Consider the following 24,683-nt stretch of genomic DNA (forward strand, 5'->3'; position numbering starts at 1 on the left):
AGGTCCAGCTCCTCAGAGCCAGGAAGGGCTGGTCATCGGGGGGATAGAGCTTTGGGCTGGAAGCCTTCTCTAAGACTGCAGGGTGAGTGGACACCCAGCCTTGGGAGGCCTTGGGTGTGTCCCTGGGGTAGACGGGCCAGCATCTGCCAGGAACTCTCTCTTCTCCTGAGTGCACCAACCCTCTGCTTGCTGGCTTATGGACCAAACCAGCCCTGGCTTCAGCCCATCATTTCTGGGAAGGAGAGCCTGCCGCCCCAGCATCCCATGATGCACTGCACCCGCGTGAGAATTCAGACTTCTCCTCTCTCGGATCATCTGTGCCCCAATTCACTTCATGCGTGGAGCTGTTCCAAGCTGAAGGAGGCGGTGTAGTGTGTGAGCCCTGGAGGCAGGATGTCTGGGTTCGAGTCCTCTCTCTGCCACTTCCTGGCTGGATGACCCTGAGCAATGACCGCACCTCTCTGTGCTGAGGTTTCCCCACCTCTGACGACCTTCCAGTGATGGTGGGGGCAAGGTGGGACACAGGTGAGCCCTGCTCCTGCAGGAAGCCCAGTGCATCCAGCGACTATCAGGGTTGCTGCAGCTAGTCTGCCCCTCCCAGGGAGGCCTGATGCACAGGGTCAGTTTTGGGGGTGGGGCTGGGCATTGGGGAAGGCAGAGTCCAGGACTGTGGGAGGAGGAGAGGGAAGGTGAAGCAACAGAACCCCAAGCTCCTTCAGGGGATCTCATCTTGAATCCTAGTGAGGACTGAGGAGGCAGGATCTAAAATGCAGGGGGAGACGGTGTGTGCTTGACCAGGGAAGGGAGACCAGGTGAGTCAGAGCTCAGCTGGACTGAGCCTGGGAGGCGGTGCCCCTGGTCCTGGAAGCTCTGGTCTTTCCTGGGCTCCAGGTCGTGGGTCTGGGAGATGGGAACTGGGCGCAGCTGGGAACCGCCACCTCGCAGAGATAATGTCAACTGTACGCGGCGTCACGATGTCCTCAGACATCACGGTGATCGGGGGCTGCTGGTGTCGAGTGGGGTGGCCTGGCTGGCACACAGCTGCTCCCCATCCAGCTTCCCACCTCCCCGCCAGCTCTACCCTATGACCTGCCCTTTGAGAGGCTGGCGCCTCCCAGCACAGACAGCATGGGATAGAGGTGGGGCAGAGGGCAGCAGGAGGCAGGTGAGACCCACGGTGGGTGGTGGTGACCCTCCAAGTTGTTCGAGGAATGCACACTTTGGACATCTGCTCTGGTTTTTCTTTGGAGTTAAGCTTTTTCTCCCCAGCAAAGTTTCAAAGGCCTTCACTCTCTCATCTCACCGACATATGATGAGTGCTCCGGGGATCTGGAGGTGAGCTCGGTGTGGGCAGAGTACAAGCACCCGCAGCCTCCCCTGATGGTATGGGACGGGATGGGAAGCAGCTGGGCTCCTCTGGGGTCTCGGGAGAGTCTTCCCCTGCTCTGTTGGCACTTGGGTCCACAGCAGGACTCCACTGCAGAACCACCCAGGATGAGGGTTTGAGGGGACCTGCCCGAATCTGCGGCTTTCCACGTGGTGCTAGTGGTAAAGAATCCACCTGCCAATGCAGGAGTTGCAAGAGACTCAGATTTGATCCCTGGGCTTGGAAGATCCCCTGGAGGAGAGTATGGCAACCCACTTTAGTATTCAAGCTTGGAAAATTTCATGGACAAAGGAGCCTGGCAGGCTACAGTCCGTGGGGTCACAAAGACTCAGACACAACTGAAGCGAGTTGGCACACACACATTCCTAGCTATTGGATATTTTTCAGTGCTTATCATCAAGTGTATCTTAAAAGTTTTTTTCTGTCTTTGCTGATAAATTTCCATTCATAAGAGGACATTCCAGCTACTCAATGAACTTCAGATCTTTCTAACCAAAGCCTTTTCATGCTGACCAGTTCAGTCCTGCACAGTCTCAAAGGGCCCAGGGACCACTGGGAATGTCCAGGGCAGTTCTCCTGCTTGGGGGAGAAATCCCCTGGCCACTAGGTGTTCAGGACACGCCTGTCACCTGTCCCACTCTTCAGACAGACAGGGACGAGATCTACTTGAATTGACTTAATTTCTCAAAGTGGTGAGCAGAACAGATGAAAATGAAGACCAGAAACATCAGTTGCCACGAGGACACAGAATGAACAAGACCAGACTACAAATCGACCCACTGACCAACCAACCACAGAGACCAAGCGATGGGGAAGGAAGCCCAGCAGGCCAGCCTCAGACACCCCCGCATCCCTGTTTTCTGACCGCCCTTCCTCAGCTGACGCTCACAGGTACAGACACGCAACACAGACATGCGGTCACGTTAGGAGCCCTGGTTGTGGGGCGGAGCCAGCTCAGTATTTCCATCAGAGCGGCAGACACTTTCTGGTTTGGTTTTCTGCCTGGAAATGTTGGCGATGCTTCCGGAATCTGTTCCTTAATGAGAGATTCCCAGGTGGAGCAGTGGTAAAGAAACCACCTGCCAATGCAGGAGACGCAGATTTGATTCCTGGGTTAGGAAAATCCCCTGGAGAAGGAAATGGCAACCCACTCCAGTATTCCTGCCTGGGAAATCCTATGGATGGAGGAACCTGGCAGGCTATAGGCCATGAAGTTGCAAACAGTTGGGCATGACTGAGTGACTAACACTTTGACTTTTTCCCTTTCTCTTTAAGCACAGACAGACTCTTCTGCGTGTGAAATGCAGATGCCCAAGGTGGTTGTCTTACTTCTTTGGAAACGTTACTCTGATTTTACCCTATCTTCTCACGACAGAAAGGAAGATGTACAGGAGGGCGCTTTATGGTCTGAGCACCCTAACTGGCTACTTCCCAGGTAACTGGCTTGTTCCTCGGTCTGCAGGATTCAGGGACAGTGTTCTCTGGGCTTAGGCCCATGCAATGTCACTGCCACTCGCTCCTTAAGGCAGGTCTGTCTTGTGCATCCCCTGAGCCCTGAAGCCCGACTCAGGAAGACCCCACAGGACTGTGCAGCAGCACCTGACTTCGTCAGAAACACGTCTGACTCAACGCAGAGTGACTCAGGCCTTTGAACTATTTAACCCGCACATCTCATGAGACTGGAGAAGACCATGCCAGTTCCCTCCTGGAAACTGTCATCTGAGTTGGAGGCTCAGCCCAGCGATGGCCCGGCCCACCAGCCTCCCTGGGGTGTGCTGCTGTGGGCTCTGAGCCCGCCGGCCCCCTGGCCATGTGGCTTGGGACAGGGCCCCACAGAAGATGGCCAGGGACATTCTGTGGTCTTCTCTGCCCCTAAATGGGACTGGGCTTGGAAGGGAAAGTGAAAAGAGCCTATTTGCTGCCCTGGAGGAGGTGGGAAAGCACCATGATTATCACCAAAGGACATTCATTAGGGTCTCATTCTGTGCATTCAGCCTGGGTTCCAGACTCTGGACTCTCAGGTCCCTCTGGCGAGGGAGGCTTGGTGCAGTGAGAACACGGGCTGTCTTGTCTTTGAAGCCCTCAAGGGGTTCCCTCCTTCTGCAAAGTCCTCAGCAGAACATATGGTGGAGGAAGATGCTTGCTAATGGCTTGGTGTGGAGGGAATTACATCGACTACAAAGTCAAACACGCTGGATTCTATTCCCAGTCCTGCCACTTAATAATGGTGTAATTAACACAACACTTAATTGCTCTGAGTTCCACTCCCCTCTTCTCTAAGATGAGGAGATAATACCTATCTCAGAGAGGTGTCTTGAGGATTCCATGCAACGAGGTGTGTGCAGCACCGCAGGTTACTGACAAATGTTGGTGGAACATTAATTCAGAGAAGACAACGAGGATCCTGTCACTAAACAGGGATCCGACCGACAGCCCTGGGGCATGCCTCCTGGCCCCACAAGTTCTGCAGCAGGTGAGCATCTGAATGGAAGTGAAATACAGGGCCAGGGATGTGCAGTCCCCGCACCCCAGCCCCCGCACCGCCCCGGTTGACCTGTGTTATATCTAGAAAAACCAGTAAAAGTGGGGACAAGAAGGTTTGGAAACCTGTCCTGCATTACCCTCTTAGACCCCTTCTCACTGCGCCCCCTCTCCAAAGCTGTGTAGCAGCTGGAAGCCTCTGAGCCCCCAGGACACCCCATCTAGGGCAGCTGTGAAGTCCGGGCAGTGGACATGGTGATGCTGAGCTGTCTACAGAGAGAGAGATGGGAGCTGCTCAAACCCAGTCACCTTGCGTCCTCGAGGCCGTGTGTGTGTGTGGGGGGGGGGGAGGGTCCGGTCAGTGGCAAAGGACACAGATGATCCAAGAAGCAGGGGCCAACCCGCCCTGTCCTGCCTCACTCAGCTCTAATCTCTCCCAATGTTTTTTTTTTTTTTTTCCCTAAAAGCTGCTTATAGGTAGCTGCGCAGACATTTGTAAGTCTGTCCTGTGCTGGAGGGTATGGGCAGTGACTGCAGCCCTGAGGTGGGGAACCAGAGGCCCCCCGGATGCACTAACGCCCAGCCCTGAGCAAACGCGGCCCTGCCTGAGCCCCTGCAGCAAGGCTCTTAGTCTGTGCAGCGTGCAGTGCCCACGTGAGAACAGACCCCGGGTGGGTCTGGGGGGGCTGGGCCTGGTGAGGTTTGGTTTCCAGTCTCTTCTAGAGGATGTGCCAGGGCAAGGGCAACTCTGCCTCCCGCGGAAGCAGGCTGGCTCAGGCACGTCCCTGCTCCCCGTGTCCAGACCTCAGGTCACTCCAGGGACTGAGAGTTTGCTTCAAGGAGTTGGCCTGGCGCGAGCCCTGAAGGCTCCTGGGCTGCAGTGGTCATCGCCAGGAGGATCCAGTCCCTGGCCAACACTGCCCCCCACCGACCCAAGCCCGCCCCCGGCGCTGTGGACCAAGGTCCGTCCCAGAGGGCCTACCTTGGGCTTGAAGGCGATGAGCTTCAGGACCATCTCCACCGTGAAAAGGCCAGTGAAGAGCATATTGAGAATGTTCATGGCGATTTTGAACAGACAGCTCTGACCGTAGTGCTGGGGGTGGGGGGTGAGGGCGGAGGCGCTGTGAAATGAGGCGGGGGCTCCCTGCTCCCAGCCACACCCTCAAAAGAGACCTTCCTGAACGCAGCCCGGGGGCCGGCCACACCTGCGGGAGCCAGGTGGGCTCAAGAAGCCCTGCGGGTCCTTCCCCTCTTTGTCGTTGCCACAAATGCAGGCGGGCATAGCCTGGGCCCTGCTCTCACTGGGGTCAGCTCTGCGTGGCCTCCTGGCCTCAGGTGGGCTCCACACAGCTGGCATCACGGACGATCAACGCCATTGCAAGGTCACCTGTGCTCCACCGCCCTCTATCTCACAGCCCAGGGTCCTGGCATTCTGACCCCTCGGGAAGGTGCCCCTCCTGCCCGACTCGGCCGGTGAAATGGCAACACCTCCCATCCCCGTTCCGCCCCCCACCCCGCCCCGACCCAGGCACCCCGGCCGGCCCGCAGAACTGACCTGCATGGCCAGGCAGATGGTGTTGAGCAGAATGAGGACGAACATCAGGTACTCGAAGTAGGTGGAGTTGACCACGTACCACACCTTGTACTGGTGCTGGTTTTTTGGGATGTACCTCCGCAGGGGCCGGGCCTTGAGGGCGTACTCCACACACTGCCGCTAGGGTAGACGGGAGGGGTTAGTAACCCGGATGTTGGGGGTACTCCACACACTGTCGCTTGGGTAGACGGGAGGGTTAGTAACCCGGATGATAGGGGTACTCCACACACTGCCGCTAGGGTAGACGGGAGGGGTTAGTAACCCGGATGTTGGGGGTACTCCACACACTGCCGCTTAGGTAGACAGGAGGGGTTAGTAACCCGGATGTTGGGGGTACTCCACGCACTGCCGCTAGGGTAGACGGGAGGGTTAGTAACCCGGATGATAGGGGTACGCCACACACTGACGCTAGGGTAGACGGGAGGGGTTAGTAACCCGGATGTTGGGGGTACTCCACGCACTGCCGCTTGGGTAGACGGGAGGGGTTTCACAGTTTGAAGCAGCTATTACTTGGACGTTTTTTTGAGGTTCTATCATTCCCCTAAGGAGGGAGACTCCTCTCTGGTTGGTCCCCATCAGGATGTAGTTGAGGGGGCCCTGTCTCCTTCCTTCCCTTTCAGGGATGGTTGGTAAACGCTTGCTGACTGACTGACAGTCCGTCTTCTGGGATATTTCCAGCCATAGACTCTCTTGGAGGCCCGTGTCTCCGCGATTCTCCTTTCCCATCCTGAGTCAGTTGTCTTAGCTACCAGTGTCCACAGACCAGAAGTCATAGCTCGCGGCCAAGGGGTGGGATCCTGGGTTGACTAGACTCCGGTTACCTCTGCGCTGTGCCCGGACCCCAGCGGGTGTGCCGGGGCTCACCCAAGCCCTCCTCTCTCCTCCAGCCTCCACTTACAGCCTCTAAACCCGACCAGTCTATTTGCTCCATCTCTACTGTCATCAACCTGGTAATACACAAGTGTCTAAGTACCGCTCCTCTACACTAACTGGCTTCCCTCTTCCCTGGCTTCCTTACCATGCGACGTCCACACAGCAGCCAGAATGGTGAGTCTAGAGCCAAGGTGTGGACCAGGGGTCCAGAGAGCCTGCCAGGGGCTTGGGGGGAGTTCCTTTCCTAAGCAGAGCTCGGGTTCTCTGCAGAAGGGGTACTTTCACAGGCTTCAGCCTCCTGACCACCCGGCCTCTCACCCTCTGGGGGGTGGGGGCTACCTGGTTCTTGTCCAGCTCGCAGTTCTTGTACTCTTGCTCCCCCTGCTCCTGGAAGGTGACAATGACGAAACCCACGAAGATGTTCATCATGAAGAAGGCAATGATGATGATGTAGATGATGAAGAAGACGGAGATCTCCACGCGGTAGTTGTATATGGGACCCTTGTCCTCTGTGTGAGAGTCGATGGACCGGTACAGCAACCTGGAGGCGGGGAAACAGGCCCGCACAGGGCCAGGGAGCTGGTTCAGGCCCCAGCTCTGTCTCTTACTACTGTGTGGCTCGGGCAAATCACTCAACCTCTCTGAGCATCAGATTCCTTATCTGCAAAGTGTGAACAGTAGTTCCAGATTTTCCTACCTGGCAGGACAGTTGATATAATGAATATGAAGGTGTTTTGAAACTGGTAAGAACCGTCTAATGTAATGTGAGTCATGGGCATTGATTTAAAAAGCTGGAGATATTGGTAAATATTAATACTGCTTTGTTGTTTCTCAGCAGAGACTCGGAGAATGTTGCAGTGAACATGAGATCAATCTGAGGACAGATATTCATTTAGATAAAAGCACCCAATATAAACGCCCAGGCTCACTCAGATCATCAGCAGTGGTTTGGTTTACACTCAGGTAGCCTGTGTCTAGGCTTCCTAGGTGGTGCTAGTGGTAAAGAACCTGCCTGCCAATGCAGTAGATGTAAGAGACTTGGGTTCGATCCCTTGGTTGGGAAGGTCCCCTGGAGAAGAGAATACACCAGTATTCTTGCCGGGAGAATCCCATTGACAGAGGAGCTTGGTGGGTTATGGTCCATAGGGTCTCAAAGAGTTGGACACAACTGAAGTGACTTATCACGCGTGGCCTTCAGCTTGTTCTAGAAACACCCTCACCACCTAGGGAGGATGGAGATAAACATGGTTTCTTTTTTTTTTTTTTTTTATTTTTTTATTAGTTGGAGGCTAATTACTTCACAACATTTCAGTGGGTTTTGTCATACATTGATATGAATCAGCCATAGATTTACACTTATTCCCCATCCCGATCCCCCCTCCCATCTCCCTCTCCACCCGATTCCTCTGGGTCTTCCCAGTGCACCAGGCCGGAGCACTTGTCTCATGCATCCCACCTGGGCTGGTGATCTGTTTCACCATAGATAGTATACATGCTGTTCTTTTGAAACATCCCACCCTCACCTTCTCCCACAGAGTTCAAAAGTCTGTTCTGTATTTCTGTGTCTCTTTTTCTGTTTTGCATATAGGGTTATCATTACCATCTTTCTAAATTCCATATATATGTGTTAGTATGCTGTAATGTTCTTTATCTTTCTGGCTTACTTCACTCTGTATAAGGGGCTCCAGTTTCATCCATCTCATTAGGACTGGTTCAAATGAATTCTTTTTAATGGCTGAGTAAAATTCCATGGTGTATATGTACCACAGCTTCCTTATCCATTCATCTGCTGATGGGCATCTAGGTTGCTTCCATGTCCTGGCTATTATAAACAGTGCTGCGATGAACATTGGGGTTAAACATGGTTTCTGAAAGGAGTGTGGACACCAGTGAGACTGGCCAGGGTCTGCGTACTTACTCTGGCCACCCCTCGAAGGTGGAGACGGTGAACAGGGCCATCATGGCAGCCAGGACATTGTCGAAGTCGAACTTGCTGTTCTCCCAGCTGCGGGGCTGAATGATGGGGTGGTCCACCTCCCCATCCTTGTATGTGATGTAGTTCCCCCTGTGGAAGGGAGGCGGTTCATTCTGGGGTCTCCCATCTCCCCACCACCTGTGACTCCTGGCTTGGGGGCAGGATGGGATGGCTGAGCTTAAACCCACAGTTCTGGCCACTGAGCAGACCTCAGGGATAGATGATCTCATGTGCTATGTCAACTGGACCAGACAACCCATGGGTAAAATCCAGCTGCCACTGCTGTTGGAGGAAGAACGGGGCACCCCTTCTCTCAGGACAAGTCTCACCCACCCAGAGTCAGCCAGCCGGACTGTCCCCGCCACACTCACTTGCATTCAGCCTCTGTCTGTTTGGAACTGTCCGAACAGGTGTAGAGCTTGCCCTGGAAGGCGGAAGAGCACAGTGATGGAGAGGTTTCTGAATCGAGGAGTCGGTCAAAAACTGTCTAGTGATTATATCTGCAGCCGGCTCTGTGCTGGAGTCTTGGGACAGAAGAGTGAGGAGAGCAGAGCCCAGACAGAAAATGCGCCGTGCTGCGGGGACCCCATCACAGGGAACCCAGGGGTGAAGCAGAGCTCGGGAGGCAGGTCTGGTGAGGGAGGAGGATGGCTGGACTTAGGTTGAAAACTTGGTGGGGAAAGGGGGGCCCGTGTGCATGGTGGGGGCAGAGCTTCAGGTGGAGAAGAGCAGAGAGAGAAGGACTGGGGCCGGAAAGGGAGGACCAGGGACGCGGCCTCTCTGAGGGCCTGCCAGGCACAGGGTGAGAACCTGGCAAACCACGGTTCTGCAGCCACCTGGGTGGGGGACTCATGCTGCTGGTCACGGGAGCCCCGCAGGTCTAGGTGGGTGACCACACAGAGGGGTCAGGGATGACAGTCCCTCTGCCTTTCTCTAGCAGGGAGGGCAGGGCTGAGGGCCGCCATGCTCGGAGGGCCGGGTGGTGATGGAGCGGCACTACCTACACTCTGGCCTCCTCCGGGCTGGGAACTAGCCCTGCTCTGGACTGGGAACTAGTTAGGACCACTCTGGTCTGGGAACTAGTTAGTCCTGCTCTGGTCTGGGAACTAGTTAGTCCTCCCCTGGGTTGGGAACTAGCCCTGCTCTGGTCTGGAACTAGTAAGTCCTCCTCCAGGCTGGGAACTAGTCCTCCTCTGGGCTGGGAACTAGCCCTGCTCTGGTCTGGAACTAGTAAGTCCTCCTCCAGGCTGGGAACTAGTCCTCCTCCGGGCTGGGAACTAGCCCTGCTCTGGACTGGGAACTAGTTAGCCCTGCTCTGGGAACTAGTTAGTCCCACTCTGGTCTGGGAACTAGTTAGTCCTCCCCTGGGCTGGGAACTAGCCCTGCTCTGGTTTGGACCTAGTAAGTCATTCTCCAGGTTGGGAACTAGTCCTCCTCTGGGATGTGAACTAGCCCTGCTCTGGTCTGGGAACTAGTTGGTCCTCCTCTGGGCTGAGAATTAGTCCTCCTCTGGACTGGGAACTAGCCCTGCTCTGGTCTGGAACTAGTAAGTTCTCCTCCAGGTTGGGAACTAGTCCTCCTCCAGGCTGGGAACTAGCCCTACTCTGGCCTGGGAACTAGTTAGTCCTCCTCTGGGCTGGGAATTAGTCCTTCTCCAGGCTGGGATCTAGCCCTGCCCTTGTCTGGGAACTAGGCCTCCTCCAGGCTGGGAACTAGTTTTCCTCTGGGCTGGGAACTAGTTAGTCCTCCTCTGAGCTGGAAACTAGTCCTCCTCTGGGCTGGAAACTAGTCCTCCTCTGGGCTGGGAACTAGTTAGTCCTGCTCTGGTCTGGGAACCAGCCCTCTCCAGTCTGGCAACTAGTCTTCCTCCAGGCTGAGAACTAGTCCTTCTCTGGTCTGAGAACTAGTTAGTCCTTCTCTGGTTTGGGAAGTAGTCCTCTTCATGTCTGAGAACTAGTACTTCTCTGGTCTGGGAACTAGTCAGTCCTCCTTGAGTCTGGGAACTAGTTAATCTTCCTCGGGTTTGGGAACTAGTTCTTTTCTGGTCTGAAAACCTGTTAGTCCTCCTGGGATTTGGGAACTAGTCCCCCTTGTATCTGGGAACTAGTTAGTTCTCCTTGGGTTTGGGAACTAGTTAGCCTTTGGGTCTGGAAGCTAGTTAGTCCTCCTGGGATCTGGGGACTAGTTAGTCCTCCCCAGGTCTGGGAACTAGCTCTGCTCTGGTCTGGGAACTAGTTAGTCCTCCTTGGGTCTGAAAGACAGGAGGGGCGGTGGAGTAGCCGCGTCCCATCCCAGGGAGACCCAGCACTCTCCCCACCGTGTCCCCTGTGGCTACTCCCATCCGTGTCCCTGGGAGCTGACAGGTGGGAAGAACACGGGGCTGCAGATCTGGCTGAGACCCCACCTTGAAGAGCTGGACCCCAATGCAGGCGAACATGAACTGGAGCAGCGTGGTGACGATCACAATGTTCCCGATGGTGCGGATGGCCACGAACACACACTGCACGACGTGCTGTGGGGGGAGGCAGGGGGGTCAGGGCCTGGCCTTGGCTGAGTTCCCCCGTGTCACGGCCCTCTCTGAGGGGCAGGGGCAGCCCTTCACTATGGGCTGGGGGTGGTGGGGATCAGACTCAAAGGGGCAAAGCGTGCTCCCAGCTCACAGGGTGATGGAGCCTGGGGGGCCCATATCCCGCTGGGTGACCCGGGGACCAAAGCCCCACTAACACCCCATACTCTGGGGCAGCAATTCAGGGGCCTCATCACTGCATGGGGCCCAAGGTTGTATGTGGTCTCCTTCTGCAAAAGCTTTGCTGAGAAGCTGGGATTGTGAACGGCGGCCTCTACTGGGGCTCCATGCATCTCGGAACCAGGACATGAAGTGGTGCTGAGGTGCTGGTAGGAGGGTCCTGGTTCCAACCCAGAGGCCCTGCCATTGTCTCCGCCTTCTGCCCACCCATCACCTCACATGGACCCCTGGCTGAAGCTTGCTGGGCTGGGGCCCCCCGCTCAGGCCTGGTCGACTCACCTTCAGCCCCTTGGCCCTGTTGATGGCCCTCAGTGGCCGGAGCACCCTCAGGACTCGCAGGATCTTCACCACGTTGATGGCACTGGACCTGGGGGAATGGATGGTGGGGTGAACCACTCCTGTTCCTGGGCCCGCAGGAGAGGGGAGAGCATGGGAGTCCTGGAGAAAGTCTCCCACCGGCAGGGACCTGGAGCTATCCTGGGAGCCGGGGACTTGGTGAGCAAATCACGGGAAAAGAATTTACCACTTGTTAGCATTACAATGTGCTGCTCTGGGGCGTTTACCCAGCCAAGGGGATGTAGAGAGGCAGAGCTCCACCAGACTCTGGCCATGGAGGATACACTTCCTAACTGTTCAGAGCCCCAGTTTCTTTATCTGTAAAACGGGGCAGTGGTCACCTCATGAGCTTGTTGCAAGGATCAAAAGAGAAAATGCACATGAACCATTTGGCATCCCATGCAGCGCCTGTTGTAATCTGAACCTGTGGTGGTTTTTCATATCATGGACTTGAAGAAATACTGTATGAATGGCGGGGCTTCGGCGGGGGAGGCACCTGGTCCCCGGTGGCCGCCCACCACATCCCTTTGTGCACAGGACATTCAGGCCTGGAGGAACGGCTCTGACACCACAGACTCTGCACACCTGGGGCTCCAGGGCCAGGCCCCCTGGAGGACAGGCCACGGTCGTCCTCCAGGGGCACACAGGGCCTCGCCCTGGGGGATGGGGGTCACTCTGAAGTGTCCCCCACACTCGCCTGCTAGTTACCTTCCGAAGGTGTCTAACCTCCTTGGGCCCACAGCCGCCAGGGAGGCCCTGCCCTGGTCCCAGCGCCCTCACGCTGCTGCGGACACAGGCAGGCTTCTCCCTCACGGCCCTCTCCGACCCTCTCCCTTGCCCCGTGCCTCTCCCAGGCCCTCGGGCCCCACTCACTGGATGCCGAAGGAGATGAGGGACACGCTGACCACCAGCAGGTCCAGGATGTTGAAGTAGTTGCGGCAGAAGGAGCCCTTGTGCAGGAAGGCCCCGTAGGCTGTCATCTGGGGGCGCAGGGATCAGGGTGTGAGCAGTTCCCGGGCTCCAAAGACCCTTCACCCCACCCTTCCCCCCACAGCACTCCCAGAAGGGCCCAGATGAAGAACCAGGAGGTGATGGAGGGCTGAGGCAGGCAGCAAAGGAGGAGACGCTGTGCCTGGAGAGTCCACTGCCAGTGACGCAAAGCCCAGAGGCTCCGGCCCAGGACGTGCCTGCCACCTTCAGTCCTGTATCTGCAGCCCTTTCAAGGGCCCCCACCCCCATCACGTTTCTGTGACTGCAGCCCCGTGAGGCCCCTTGCTGATGCTCCCTGGGCTGAGCTCCGTGTTCTTGGGGTCCCATGCCGTTTCCAAACTCTCTCCACCTCAGGGCCCCCAGGAGATGGGCATCTGGGGAGGTGGGGGCTCGCCCAGTCGAGGACCAGCCCCTTGGCTTCCCAGAACTTCCCTGGTTTAGCGCCAGGTGACCCCTCAGGCTCGGGCAAGCTCTAGCGCCCAGTGAGAAATTCTATGAGAAATTCTACCAGGAATGCTGGCGACCAGCATCTATCCCTTCCCGGGCCTCACAAGTGCTGCTGGTCTGCACCCAGGATTTGAGCTCCACTCCACCATCCGGTTCTGGAGCTGTGTGTCCAGAGGGGCTGTGGGCACTGCCATGTGAGCACAGCTCTGGAGCCTGGCCGCCTGAGTTCAAAACCCACCCACCACGCTCTGAGTGCCTGGAGCTGGTTACTCAACTTCCCTGTGTTTTGTCAGAGAAACAAGGTGATGACAACCTCTTCCCTGGAGGGTTGTAAGTGCCCTTGGGAGTTATAGGTAAAGCCCTTTAGACATAATCCTGCAGATGGCAAGCTCTGCAGGGAAGCTTCACTGCAGAGGACTGGACTCAGCAGAGAGCTATGACTGGAACTCTGGGTTCGTCCTGTGATGGGGGTGCTCAGAGTCCCCCTCTGTAGAGGCAGCTACAGAACCACACAAAAACCCCTTGCAGACTAAGAAGGGACCACTTTGGGGATGATGACTGTCATGGGTTTGCTGTCTCCCACCTTCCTCAGAGCCCTGTCCTTGCTCTAGGAACTCCTGTCCAGTCTCGTTGACATGAACTAAGGGCCAGTGGATTTCCAGGTGAAGAGCTGAAAGGCCATGACCATGAACGACAGCCAGAGGGGAAAATCTGGAGCTGACGGCTTAGAGCCTGGGAGCAGCTCCCCGGTTGCCTGGAAGCCCAATTTATTTCTTTGGAATCAGAGCATGCCCAGGGCAGCTTGTTCACAGAGTGATTCAAGAGCAAACACAGGGGAAATGGGCAAAAATAGCTCTTGCAACCTAATTCTTCCCACTGATCTCCTGCAGGAGGGGGTCACAGGGGACTCAGACACCTGTGTCCTGCAACAGTTTGCAGAAGTGGGTAGATTATATAAAAGATTGCAGGGGAATTCAGCTGGAGATGTGTCCCAAAGGCCTGTAATCTTGGGGTGGGGGGGGCTTCCTTGTCTCTCAGTGTAGGTCTGGGCCCCCGAGAGCAGACCAGGGTGGCTCCATGGTTCATGTTAACTGAGAGGCTCTGAGCCCAGAAGGCTGGCTTGTGTGTGTGTGTGCAGGGCAGCTGCCCAGGCAGGGCCAGAGGAAGAGTGGCCACAGGAGAAAGGGCAAGTGGACACTGGAAAAATGGGGCATTTACTTGAGAGTTCACTGTGGGGTCCAGTACAGGGCCCCCTCTACCCTGTCTGCTGACTGCCACACACTCCTGCTCCCGAAGTCCTAACCTTTACCCAGGAAAAGCCTTGCTGGGGAGAGAAAAGGATCAAACTCTGAGCTGGGAGTGCAGGATGCCCCTCCGTCCAGCCAGCACCTCTCCAGTCAGCAATATTGCTCATTAAACACATCTTATCTTTTGTAATTTCTGCTTGTGGGTCCTGGGTCCATCTCCCTCCTCTAGGTGACAGATCTAGGCATCATTCAGTCCAACTGTCTTGGCCTCAGAAGCCTTTCTTTGGAAGGCTAAACATGCCCAGACCTTTCAGCTGTCTCTGACCCTGGACACCTCTCCTGCACGACAGTGGCCTCTGCCAGGCAGGATGCTGGGCCTGCAGGTGAGGCAGAGGGACCCTGGGGGAGGAGGTGCAGGCAGTGTTCTGGGGCCAGGCTCGACCTAGAGCACAGTCAGCGTAAAAGTGGGCAGAAGAAGGAGCAGGTGGGCGGGACGGAGGACCTCCCAGGAGCTGGCAACCTTGGAGGAAGAGGCGCTCTGGGCAGGGTCTGAGACTCAGGAGAGCCTGGTGTTTATGTGCCTCCCTGGGCCTGGAGTCCACGGAAGGGTCTCCATGTAGCCGGGCAGCCAGGTCCCTCTCCCTACCCCCGGGGGTCAGAGAGAAAACCCGAGGAACACTTCTGGTTTCCTCTTGTTAATGCCTGGTTAGCTGGAACCAGAGGGTCTGGACACAGAAGGCACAAGAAAGTGTCCGCTCAGGCTGAAGCTGGACGTGACAGGCTGTCCCCACCCATAGGAGCTCAGAAAGGAGGGCCTGGGGCTTCGTGTGCAGGGTGGGAGGAGCCTGGAGCCTGGGGGAGGGTGCCCGGGGTGGTCTCCTGGTGGGAGGCACCGTGCAGAAGCAACTTGCTGACTGCGGTCAGGGTGAGCCCCAGGCTCTGAGACCGAAGAGTGGGCATACACACTCCCCTGACTTGGAACTTGCCCCCGAGGCTCAGGTGGCCTGCGGAGCTTGGAAATCTTAACAGAGTGGATGTAAGTAATATATTGTGCTGTGCTAAGTCACTCAGTCATGTCTGACTCTTTGCGACCCCAAGGAGCCCGTAGCCAGGCTCCTCTGTCCATAGGATTCCCCAGCAAGAATCTTGGAGTGGGTGGCCATTCCCTTCTCCAGGTATCTTCCCAATCCAGGGATTGAACCTGTGTCTCTTACGTCTCTTGCATTATGGCAGGCGGGTTCTTTACCTCCAGTGCCACCTGGGGAGCCCCACTGATTGTATATTAATGGAAACAATAATAAAGCTTGGGGCAAACCCCTGTCATCCTGAGGCTGCTCGGAGGCGGGCTCTACTGTGTTGGGGTCAAAAGATGGGAGTGCGTGTAGACTCTCAGCCCCGCACTGAGCCTTGGAGGACATGGCCACCTCCTCCAGGCCTGGGCAGGGGCGAAGGGGCAAGCTTTGGCGGGGGTGTAATCCAGGGGTCAGAGGTGTGTGCAGGGGTCTGTCCAGAGACCTCGGTTGGAACATTGGCACTGGCCTGTGTTGACAAAGGGCATCCCGAGGGCACAGGCAGGGGGCCTCTTGACGCCCTGGGCTTTGCCATTTTCCAACTCTTGTTTTTCGTGTGGCGTTCCCTCTGGGCAGGATAGGGGGAGGGTTCCTGCCGGGGTCAGGCATGGCTCGCAGAGATGGTGGGGGGGCAGGCGGTGGTGGGGAGTGCCTGGTATCAGCCAGCATCAGTGCCCAAACTGCACAGGCACAAAGTCAGGGGCCCCAGTTCCTCCAGCTTCAGGCTTGAGAGTAAAACCAGAGTGAAGGAGACCAGAGAGAAGAGGCAATGCAGAGAGAGGAGGCAGAGGCCTTGCTGCGTGCATTACCTTGAGGATAATTTCTAAGGTAAAGATACTAGTGAAGACATAGTCTGCGTTGCCTAGGATCTGAAAGACAAGCACAGCGGATTAGTGGCTCCGAGTGATGGACAGCAGCAGAGTGTGCATTAGCGACAGAGCAGCAGAGCCAGTGGGGAAGGACAGGAGAGGAGCAGAGGGCAGGGTTACCTTCAGGGCAATCTCAATGGTGAAAATGGTAGTGAAAACAATGTCAAAATAAAACAGAATCTGCAAAACAAAGAGAAACAGGGTGGGGATGGGGGAATGGAGCAACAGGATGGGAGCAAGGTCGCCAGCAGGGAGTCGCACCCCAAATCATGCAGTCTTTCCAAGGGAGACCAGAGGCATTGACACAGCCCAGGGTCCTGAAGGCCCAGATCTGTGAGCCGGCTCCCAGAGCCGACTCAGCGGGTCCTGGGTCCGGTTGGGTGCTTTTCTCATTAATTCAATTTACTTACAAACCAAAATCAGACCATGGGATACGTGTCTCAAAGACAGAGTGGGGTTTGCTTTCTTTGCACAAACATGCATATTGCTTAATTCACATCAGGGGATGAGCCAGTCTCTCACGTTCTGGGACCCTACTCTGGCTGTCCCCCTCAGGGTGTGGCGGGCACACCCCAGGCTGGGGACAGGCTTGGGGTTCACGCTTCACTCTGTCTCAGATAATGGGTCAGAGTGAGGGCCTTCCCAGGAAGAAAGCTCTGGGCCACCTGGGCTGCAGGACCACCGACTGGCTCGCAGGGGTCTGGCTTTAAGGTGGTGGACTCCTCGCTTCACGCCCGCCTGGTTAGGATCTGACATTGTTTCAAGGCTTTGGGATATGGCAGGTCCTACTCTAGTCTTTGATTGTAATTCACCAGAGCCTGAGGCAAGCTCCAAATTCAACTTCAACTCTGCAGAGGGTCAGCGAGGTCCTCCTTAGGCGGGTGGTCTCATCAGAGTGCCATCTGCCACTGATCCCCAGGGACAGGATGGGCCAGTTCCCGGGAGGCGGAGCCCCTGGGGAGCATCTGTGGGCAGTAGGGTCTGACGTCGGGGTGACGTCGGGGTCAGGCCGACCTGAGCTAAGGGTCCTATGATGGGTTTGCACCAAAGCTGTCATCTCTTAGGGAGATGTCTGCTGTGCCTCTGACCGTGAGATTCGGGGCAGACTCTGGATTGAAGGACAGGGTCAGGCAGCCAGGGGGGTCACGTCGCGGGGGCAGGGTGCGAGGGACGGGGTGCGTACGTGGTTCCTGAAGGAGGTGTGCTGCACGGGGTCCTCAGCGGCCAGGGAGATGCTGCTGAGCAGGATGAAGAAGAGGATCAGGTTGGTGAAAATGGAGTCATTGACGATACGATGGCACTGGAGGCGGAACCTGCGGGGGCAGGGGGAGGGGGGCTGTCACACGGGGTGGGGTCTCTGCTCCTTCTTGGTGTGCAGACGGGCGGGGCGTGGGCCCTTCAGCCCGAGCCATCCCGCCGCAGGGGAGACACAGCCCTGCACTCAGCCCCACTGTGCCCCCCGCCACGGGGCCTCGGGGTTACGTCTGACCCTTCAGGAACCTCTGCATCTTCATGTACTGCTGTGACATCATTCACGAGCTTTCATCTGGGGACTCGGCTCCCCATCATTAAAAATACTGACTTCATAAGATCTACCTTACATGTGTCCGTACGGGGAGCAGCAGAGCCGCCCAGAGCGTGGATGATGCCAGGCTGGTTAAGCCCCGACTCCAAGGAGATTGTCTGCCGCAGCAGTAATTCAATCCTGAACCTCAGCGCAGTGACAGAGGCCAACAGCCCTGACCCTGGGGGCGCTCACAGTGGATCCTCGGATGCCAAGGGTGTCTTATGTGCTGTCTCCTCTTGACGGGGTACTATCTCATCTTACAGATGAAAACACGGAAGCCCGGAAGGATAGTCTTGCCCACTTTGGAGTGCGTGTTTGTGCGGGGTGGGGAGTGGGGTGGCTCAGGGCTTGAACCAGGCCTTCAGACCTCTGCTTCTGGCATTGGTTGACTAACCAACTCTGAGAGACCTTCCTGATGCAGAAGCACCAAATCCTGGAAAGGACGAGCTCTCCAAGACCATTCTGGTTTCATGAGAGCTAGGAAAGTCTGCAGTGATACCCTCCTCCCTCAAGCCAATCCGCTGAGCTGGGGTCTGCTGGACATGCCTGGGCTGGGCAGAGGTGCCTGAGGACAGAGGCCAGTGGCGGCCCCTCTGTGAGGAATCTTTAAGCCAGCTCGAGGTGGGCCAGAGGACCGGGGACCCCTAGGCTGAGCCACGCACACATCTGGAAGAAAGCTTCTCAGTCCTTCAGGTCCCCGGGAATCTTCCCAATTAAGATGGAGTATTGAGGTCACAAAGATCACTGAACACTCAAGAAAATAAGCCACTAAGTTGGCAACTCAGAAGAAACTCAAATAAATGATTTAGACCTCTCCCCAGAGACTCTGTATACTGGAAATATTAGATACCGATGATAGAACAACTGTATTTGAAATATTTAATGGGATAAAAGACTTGACCACAGAGATGATGAATTAACAAGAAACTCAGATGTAGATGGATCTGGAAAACAAAGCAATACGTGGAACTGTCTGACATGAAAAAAATATATAACCTGATATAAAAACTGGTTTACACAGTAACAGAATTGAAGAGAGAATTAAGAATTTGGAAGATATACCCAAAGAATGACCCAGAATTTGAACCGAGAGACTAGGAGATGAAAGTTATGAAGACATGCACGCGTGAGAGGGGAAGGACAGAATATGCAGGCCTATCAGGTGTCCACTTGGACCAGCCTGAGAGAAGGAAGACCAGGCAATGTGTAAACAGACTCTCCTGCAACTCTCCCAGAAGTAGCTGTTCTTATCCTAATCCTTAACATTATTCAAGAACTGACAAAAAAATATAAATCCATAGACTTAGGAGACATAATATATTCCAAGCAGGATAAATGGAGAGAAACATGTGGTAGTGAACATGTACAACCCCAGAGACCATGGATGATGTTAAAAGAGTGAGATAAGGGGCAGAACCCTACAGAGAAACAAGAGCGGGAATTCCGACTGAATGTGGAGTGACACGTCTAAGATGCCGAGGGCCACAACCTGTCCGCCTGAAAGTGTGCACACAGCACAGCTGTCTTTCAAGAACAAGAAATGAAAGCAATTACAGATAAACAGAGGTCAAATGAAGTTACCATTAAAGGACTTCTAAAGAATATACTTCAGGAGGAAAGAAAATGATTCCTGAAAGATGGACCAAGATACACGAAAATCAAACAAATAGAACGGTAAGTGGTATGTAAATCCAAACACAACCTGTCTACCAGGTAATCATATCTAATTTGTTAGGTTGGAAATAAAGGTCAGGATCAAATTACTTATCAACCACAACACCTAAGGTGGGTGAGCTGGGAGAAGTTAATGCAGTCTAGCTGTTTACTTCCTTCAATTTTTTCAGAAGGTTTAGGATCTTGTTTAACTTTAGGGGTTGTTAAGTTAAATGTAATCACCAACAGAGTAGAAACAGAGTTTACCTATTTCAAACAATGGAAAGAAAAACAAAACACAGGTCTTCTGATTCATAAGCCATGACTCTCTCCTCTAAACCCACGCCTGTTTATCCAAGTTGTGGGGCGCACTGGGGCGGGGGCTGGACGACGCTGATGCCTGCTGGGCTGGCATCACAGAGAGAGTGGAGCACCGCCCCTGTCCACACACCTGTTGCTGGGGCTGAAGATGAAGAAGGCGCTGGCTTCCGGCATGGGCACCGCCTTCTCCTTCAGGTGCAGCTCAGAGAGGGGGCGCGGGCGGGGGCCCACTGGCATCTCGGGCTCCTCCTCATCCTCTTCTCCTGCAGGGAAAAAGCACCGTCCTAAATAGCTCCACGGCTCCCACTTATTTTTACCACCATGCTGCCCACTTCCAGACACCTTCCTACGGACAGGAATCCGACATCATCGGTATCTCTGGAAACGCAGGGGACCAACTAGGACGGCCAGCTCTCTCCCGTGGGCACCTCTGGGGCTCATCTCTGCTGGAGGAAGCCTCCTGGCAGCACAGGAGACCGGGCTGTGAGTTGGGTGACCAGCTCAACTCCTGTCCTGCTTTTTAAACAGAAATCCCCACATCCTGGGAAACCCTCAGGGCCCTGCAGATTGGGGTGGCTGGTCGTCCTAGTGGTCAGACACCAGAAAGGCAACCAGGTGAGATGGGGGCATGGCCAGGTGTCCTCAGCTGGCTGGCCGCAGGCCAGGGGAAAGGGCGGGTGGCCTTTAGGGCTGCCCCACCTGCTTGTGTCCCACCCCCTCCATTTCTCTTGCTCTGGCCTCCCTGGGCTTCTCCGCAGACAGGTGTGTCCATAACTTGAAGGCAGGGCATGGTTTTATGATTTCCCTGACATCAGCTTTCTGGTTGGTTTGCTTTCTTGCTTCTTGTCTGCCTCCCGCTGAATGTGGGCCCCCCACAACAGCAGCTTATCTGCCCCCATGGCTGAGCCCCCAGTGCCTGTCCAGGGCAAGGAACACTGTAGGTGCTTTATAAGCAGCGATTAAATCAATGAGTGGATGTCTCCCTGGTTTCATCCAGCTCTGTATCCATGACAACCGAATGGTCCAGAAGTCACTTCTTTCCTCTCCAACTCCCGGAACTGCAGACCTAGTGCAGACCACCCTGCTCCATGAAGCCGCTACCTCACTGCTCACCCCCTAGAGTCCCCGCAACAGCCCAGGCCTCCCTCACAGCATCTGGACTGAGCTACATGTTCCCTGGGGTCATCACATTTCTTTCTCATGTGCAGTTATTAATTTTAAGTCCTGAGTGACTCTTCAAGAACATCTGTATGTTCACACGCATACATGAATCAAGCAGATAAAAGCCCATCTCAGCACAAAGCTTTCCTCCTGAGTGAGGCGATGTTTCTGAAATGTGCTGTGTACAGAGCTGGGGGCTCCGCCGACCTTGAACTCTGGAGATTAAACTTCGGGGGGGAGGCCTGACAGGCCCCTGCTGGGCAGTGTGGTCACTTCATGGGGACTAGGAACCGGCACCTCCTGCAGGGGGTCCCGTGATGAACAAAACCTTCTTAACATCAGTTAGCTCCCTGCCCATATTCAGTTTTTCCTGACTGCCTCAAAAATATCATTTTAAAGTTTATTTGCTCATTCAGGATCAAGAAAAGACCCGCCTACTGCATTCAGTGGCTATTTCTGGTGTGTCTTTGAAATTCTGTAATGGTTTCTGCCCCAGGGGCTTTAAAGGCTTCAAAAGGCTCGATGCCGGCTCAGGGACACCTTTCCGCCCTCCGTTCTGTCTGAGCCCCAGGAAGCCAAGTCCTCTTTCCCAGCGGACAGACTGTGGAGGGACAGGAGAAAAGAGGCTGGGCGCAGTCCAGCTTCTGAGGGAGCCATGCCCCCACACAGACCAGTCTGCGCAGGGATCCGGGTCGGCGAGACCTGTAGTGCCGTGATGGTCTGTTGTGACTTTGAGCTTGAAGCAGGTGATGATACCCACAATTTTCGGCAGAAGGAGGTCAGGCTAGGCTCACGCAGGGTGTGGTGTCCTGATGCAGGGGACTGGCTCCTGAGGGTGGATGGGCTCCTGACGAGAGACCCTCTCCAGGGGCCTGCCTGCCAGTTTGCGGATCAGACCGCAGACGGGACACTCTTGTTGCGGGAGACCCGACAGCGTCGTGCAGAGCCGTGAGCAGGCGTCTGCAGCGGAGCCCTGCTGTGTTCAGCACCCCCTCCCGGGAGTGGGCAGGACAGATTTGGGATTTACTATTATTATTAACCAAGCAAGATGCTGCGACATATGTTATCCTAATAAGTTATGTAACTTAATAGCGATTTTACAACATAGGCTATAATAAACCTTACATGTATATGGAATCCAGCTTCCAAAAGGCCCAAAGGCACTGTGCCAATACAATGTGTTCAGTCTTCTGTTATTATTATCACAGTGATAATTGAGCAAAGTTTTCCCCCAGAGGATAAACGGTGATGCTGCAGCTGAGTTGGGGGATCGAGTGAGGCCCCCGCTTGTGGGGAAACTGGGACCAACACACAGCTTTAGAGCCAGGTGTTCACCCCCATTCTCCTCCACCACCTCCCCCAGGCCAGGCAGCGGGCTGGTACCTGTGGTTTCCTGGTTGGGGTAGGAACTCTTGTCCTCATTCTCGTTGGGCTGGAGGTCATCCATGTTGATCTAGGCAGCCAAGGGAGAGAAGGAGGGTCCGGTTAGATAAGATCCATGGTTTAGAGGCCTCCAGGAGTCTTGAAATTGCCCCCAAGTCTAGGCTGAACTGTCCCTTTGTACATGACCCTTAGAACACCAGCAGAAGGCTGGCCTTCCTTCTCTGCACTCCCACCCAGCACTGCTGTCCACCCGCCCTGGCTCTGTCCCCCTCCTCTGGCCTCTATGTCCCCCTCCCCCTCGGTGTCTAGCTTCTGGGCAGAGCAGCCCACCCAGCACGGCTGTCTCCCTCCCTCTCCCTACCCTCTCCCCACCCCGGCTCCTGGGCAGAGCAGCCTGTACCTTGGTGGCGGGTGGGGACTCTCCATCTGCTGTGATGGATTTCAGCTCGATTTTCTCCTCCTTGGTCTCCTCCACGGCTGGCTTCTCTACCAACTCTTGCTTCTTCTCTGGGCTGGCGGTCCTGGCAGGTCAGCAGGAGAGAAGAGCAAGGGATGTTGACCAGAGTAATAGGGTGCTGCCCTTGTGGTCCCTTGGGGTCCAGACCGCCGGGGCCTGGGACCACCTGTCTTCTGGGGGCCCTGCTGTGTGGCTCAATCCTTGGGGCACTGGGCCTCCCCCTGGCTCTGTCCTCCCCGGGTCTCTGCCCCCGCTCGGCTCTGTCTAGCACTCAGCTGAATGCCCAGCTTCTCCCCGACTTAGCCTCTGTCTAATTCAAAGGTTCCTGAGAACCTGCTCAGTATCCGGCACAGGTGTGGCCCAGACCCACGGACGAGGACGGCGTGGGGTCCTGTCTTGTCTGTTCATCAGCAGAGATGAGCTACAGAACAGTGAGGAGGCATCATCTTTCCAGGTTCTCCTCCGACTGGCTGCCCTCCCATCCCATCCTCTGCTCCCATCATCTGTCATGACCCTCTTCTCAAAAGAGAGTCCCCCAACTCCTGGACCGTGGGGAAACACGACACCTCCCCAGGGATGTAATTCATGGTGCTCCTCACTTAGAGCGATGTCCAGGAGTAGGGGAGAGGCCCAGCTCACTGTAGGGGCCCCCACCTAACCCCGTCTAGAAGGACAGCCGGGCAGGCCCAGCCTCTCCTGAGCACTGACGGGAACAGCATCTGGGAGCCAGGCCGCGCTTGGCCCAGGAGCCTCGCAGTTACCTGGCCAGCTTCTTCCTCTCCTTCTCCTCTTCCTCCTCCTTCTGGGCAGATGTGAGGCTCTCAGCGTCAGCCAGGTTGTCCACGGCAATGGCCAAGAACACGTTCAGTAGGATATCTGTTTGTGTCCATTCTTAAAGAAAATGACCCTTGGACTTGGGGTGGTGGGTGGGCACAGGGGCCGGGCCAGGACAGGACATGCAGGGGCGGAGTTCCCCACGGGGAGGGGTTCCAAGCCCACTGAGCCCCCGTTCCCCTCTGCACCGCCCTCCTAGCTTCCTGGGGTTTCCTGGGGGATCCAGAGCAGTTGGGCTCGCAGGCCGGGTCTGGGGTTGGAAGGCAGGGAGCCCAGCCTTGCTCTAATTGCTGGGTTTCGATGCTGCTTCCCACAGAGACGACTGCCTGTAAGTGACACTGTAAACAGCGCTGCCTCCAGCGGGTCATGGCACTGGGCGGTCATTACCACCACCAGGAGGTGCCTGCTCGCCCTGCCCACTCCCACCATGACTTTGTTCAGACAGAGGCCCCAGGAGGGTCAGCCGGGCTTCTGACTGAGTGGAGTCTGCCGTTTCTTCTCCCCCGCCCCCGACACAGATGCATGTACCGTGGGTCAGAGAACCGGATCAGAGCCAGTCCAGTCTAGAGGTTAACGCCGGTCAGGCCCCCTCCACCCCAGGCCCCGGGTGGCTCTGGTTCACACGGGGAGCTGAGGGACCCCGCTCCCAAGGGCAGGCGCTGGGCGTGCAGTACCCAGTTCAACCTCACTCGGCCTGCTAGGTTGGAGGTGCTGCCATTTCCACCCTGTTTCCAGGACACTAGGTGGACAGCCCTGGGTGTGTCTGAGGCTGAGAGCTGACCTCTGAGTCCAGATCATCTATAATTCTACTTTACAAGCCTCTCTGCACAGAACCCCGGGGGACACGACACGGGGGAGCTGCCTGCAGTGGGGGACCTGGGAAGCTGCCCATGGCCTGTCTGATCTGCCTGTGGCTAACATCCCCCTGAGCAGTTTCAGAGGGAGGGCAACAGGTGAAGGTCACTTCCGGGGTGAGGCTTTTCCTCCTTCAGCAGGGCCCCTGGCCAGGGCAGCAGATGCCTCACGATGAGGTCCGAGTGGGCAGCTGCAAGGCCAACACCAGTGGGCATTGCCCACCTGGACCTCGGCAGCTCAGGGGGATGGACTCACATCTCCCCTGGCCCCGGCTCCAGGTTCCCATCCCGACTTGCCTGTACCACTAAGGTGGTCTGGGCTGGACACGTGCCTTTTCCTTCTCTGGGGAAGGGTGGCCCTGGGTCCCCCCTGGTCAGGACCCACTGGTCGCACCTACTGGCATTGAGCTACAAGTTAGGGGGGCAACAGGGGTCGGG

The 24,683-nt window shown here is 55.9% G+C and overlaps 1 protein-coding gene across 17 annotated transcripts in view; it reads right to left on the bottom strand.

Annotated features, from left to right (window-relative positions):
• CACNA1C (calcium voltage-gated channel subunit alpha1 C) overlaps positions 1-24,683 on the bottom strand; it is a 449,723-nt gene that overhangs the window by 39,278 nt on the left and 385,762 nt on the right. For all 17 annotated transcript variants that reach the window (XM_043441750.1, XM_043441741.1, XM_043441743.1 and 14 more), the window contains exons 16-29: positions 23,319-23,433; positions 22,501-22,621; positions 22,101-22,170; positions 19,687-19,819; positions 17,199-17,328; positions 16,136-16,195; positions 12,266-12,372; positions 11,336-11,423; positions 10,715-10,822; positions 8,682-8,734; positions 8,254-8,400; positions 6,675-6,876; positions 5,424-5,582; positions 4,851-4,961 (exon numbers count right to left, since the gene is read on the bottom strand). In XM_043441750.1, coding sequence (XP_043297685.1) covers positions 4,851-4,961; positions 5,424-5,582; positions 6,675-6,876; positions 8,254-8,400; positions 8,682-8,734; positions 10,715-10,822; positions 11,336-11,423; positions 12,266-12,372; positions 16,136-16,195; positions 17,199-17,328; positions 19,687-19,819; positions 22,101-22,170; positions 22,501-22,621; positions 23,319-23,433 — 1,604 coding nt within the window. The remainder of the gene's footprint in view (positions 1-4,850; positions 4,962-5,423; positions 5,583-6,674; positions 6,877-8,253; positions 8,401-8,681; positions 8,735-10,714; positions 10,823-11,335; positions 11,424-12,265; positions 12,373-16,135; positions 16,196-17,198; positions 17,329-19,686; positions 19,820-22,100; positions 22,171-22,500; positions 22,622-23,318; positions 23,434-24,683) is intronic.

Source organism: Cervus canadensis, chromosome 21 (assembly GCF_019320065.1).
Source record: "Cervus canadensis isolate Bull #8, Minnesota chromosome 21, ASM1932006v1, whole genome shotgun sequence".
In the NCBI taxonomy this organism is placed as follows: domain Eukaryota; kingdom Metazoa; phylum Chordata; class Mammalia; order Artiodactyla; family Cervidae; genus Cervus; species Cervus canadensis.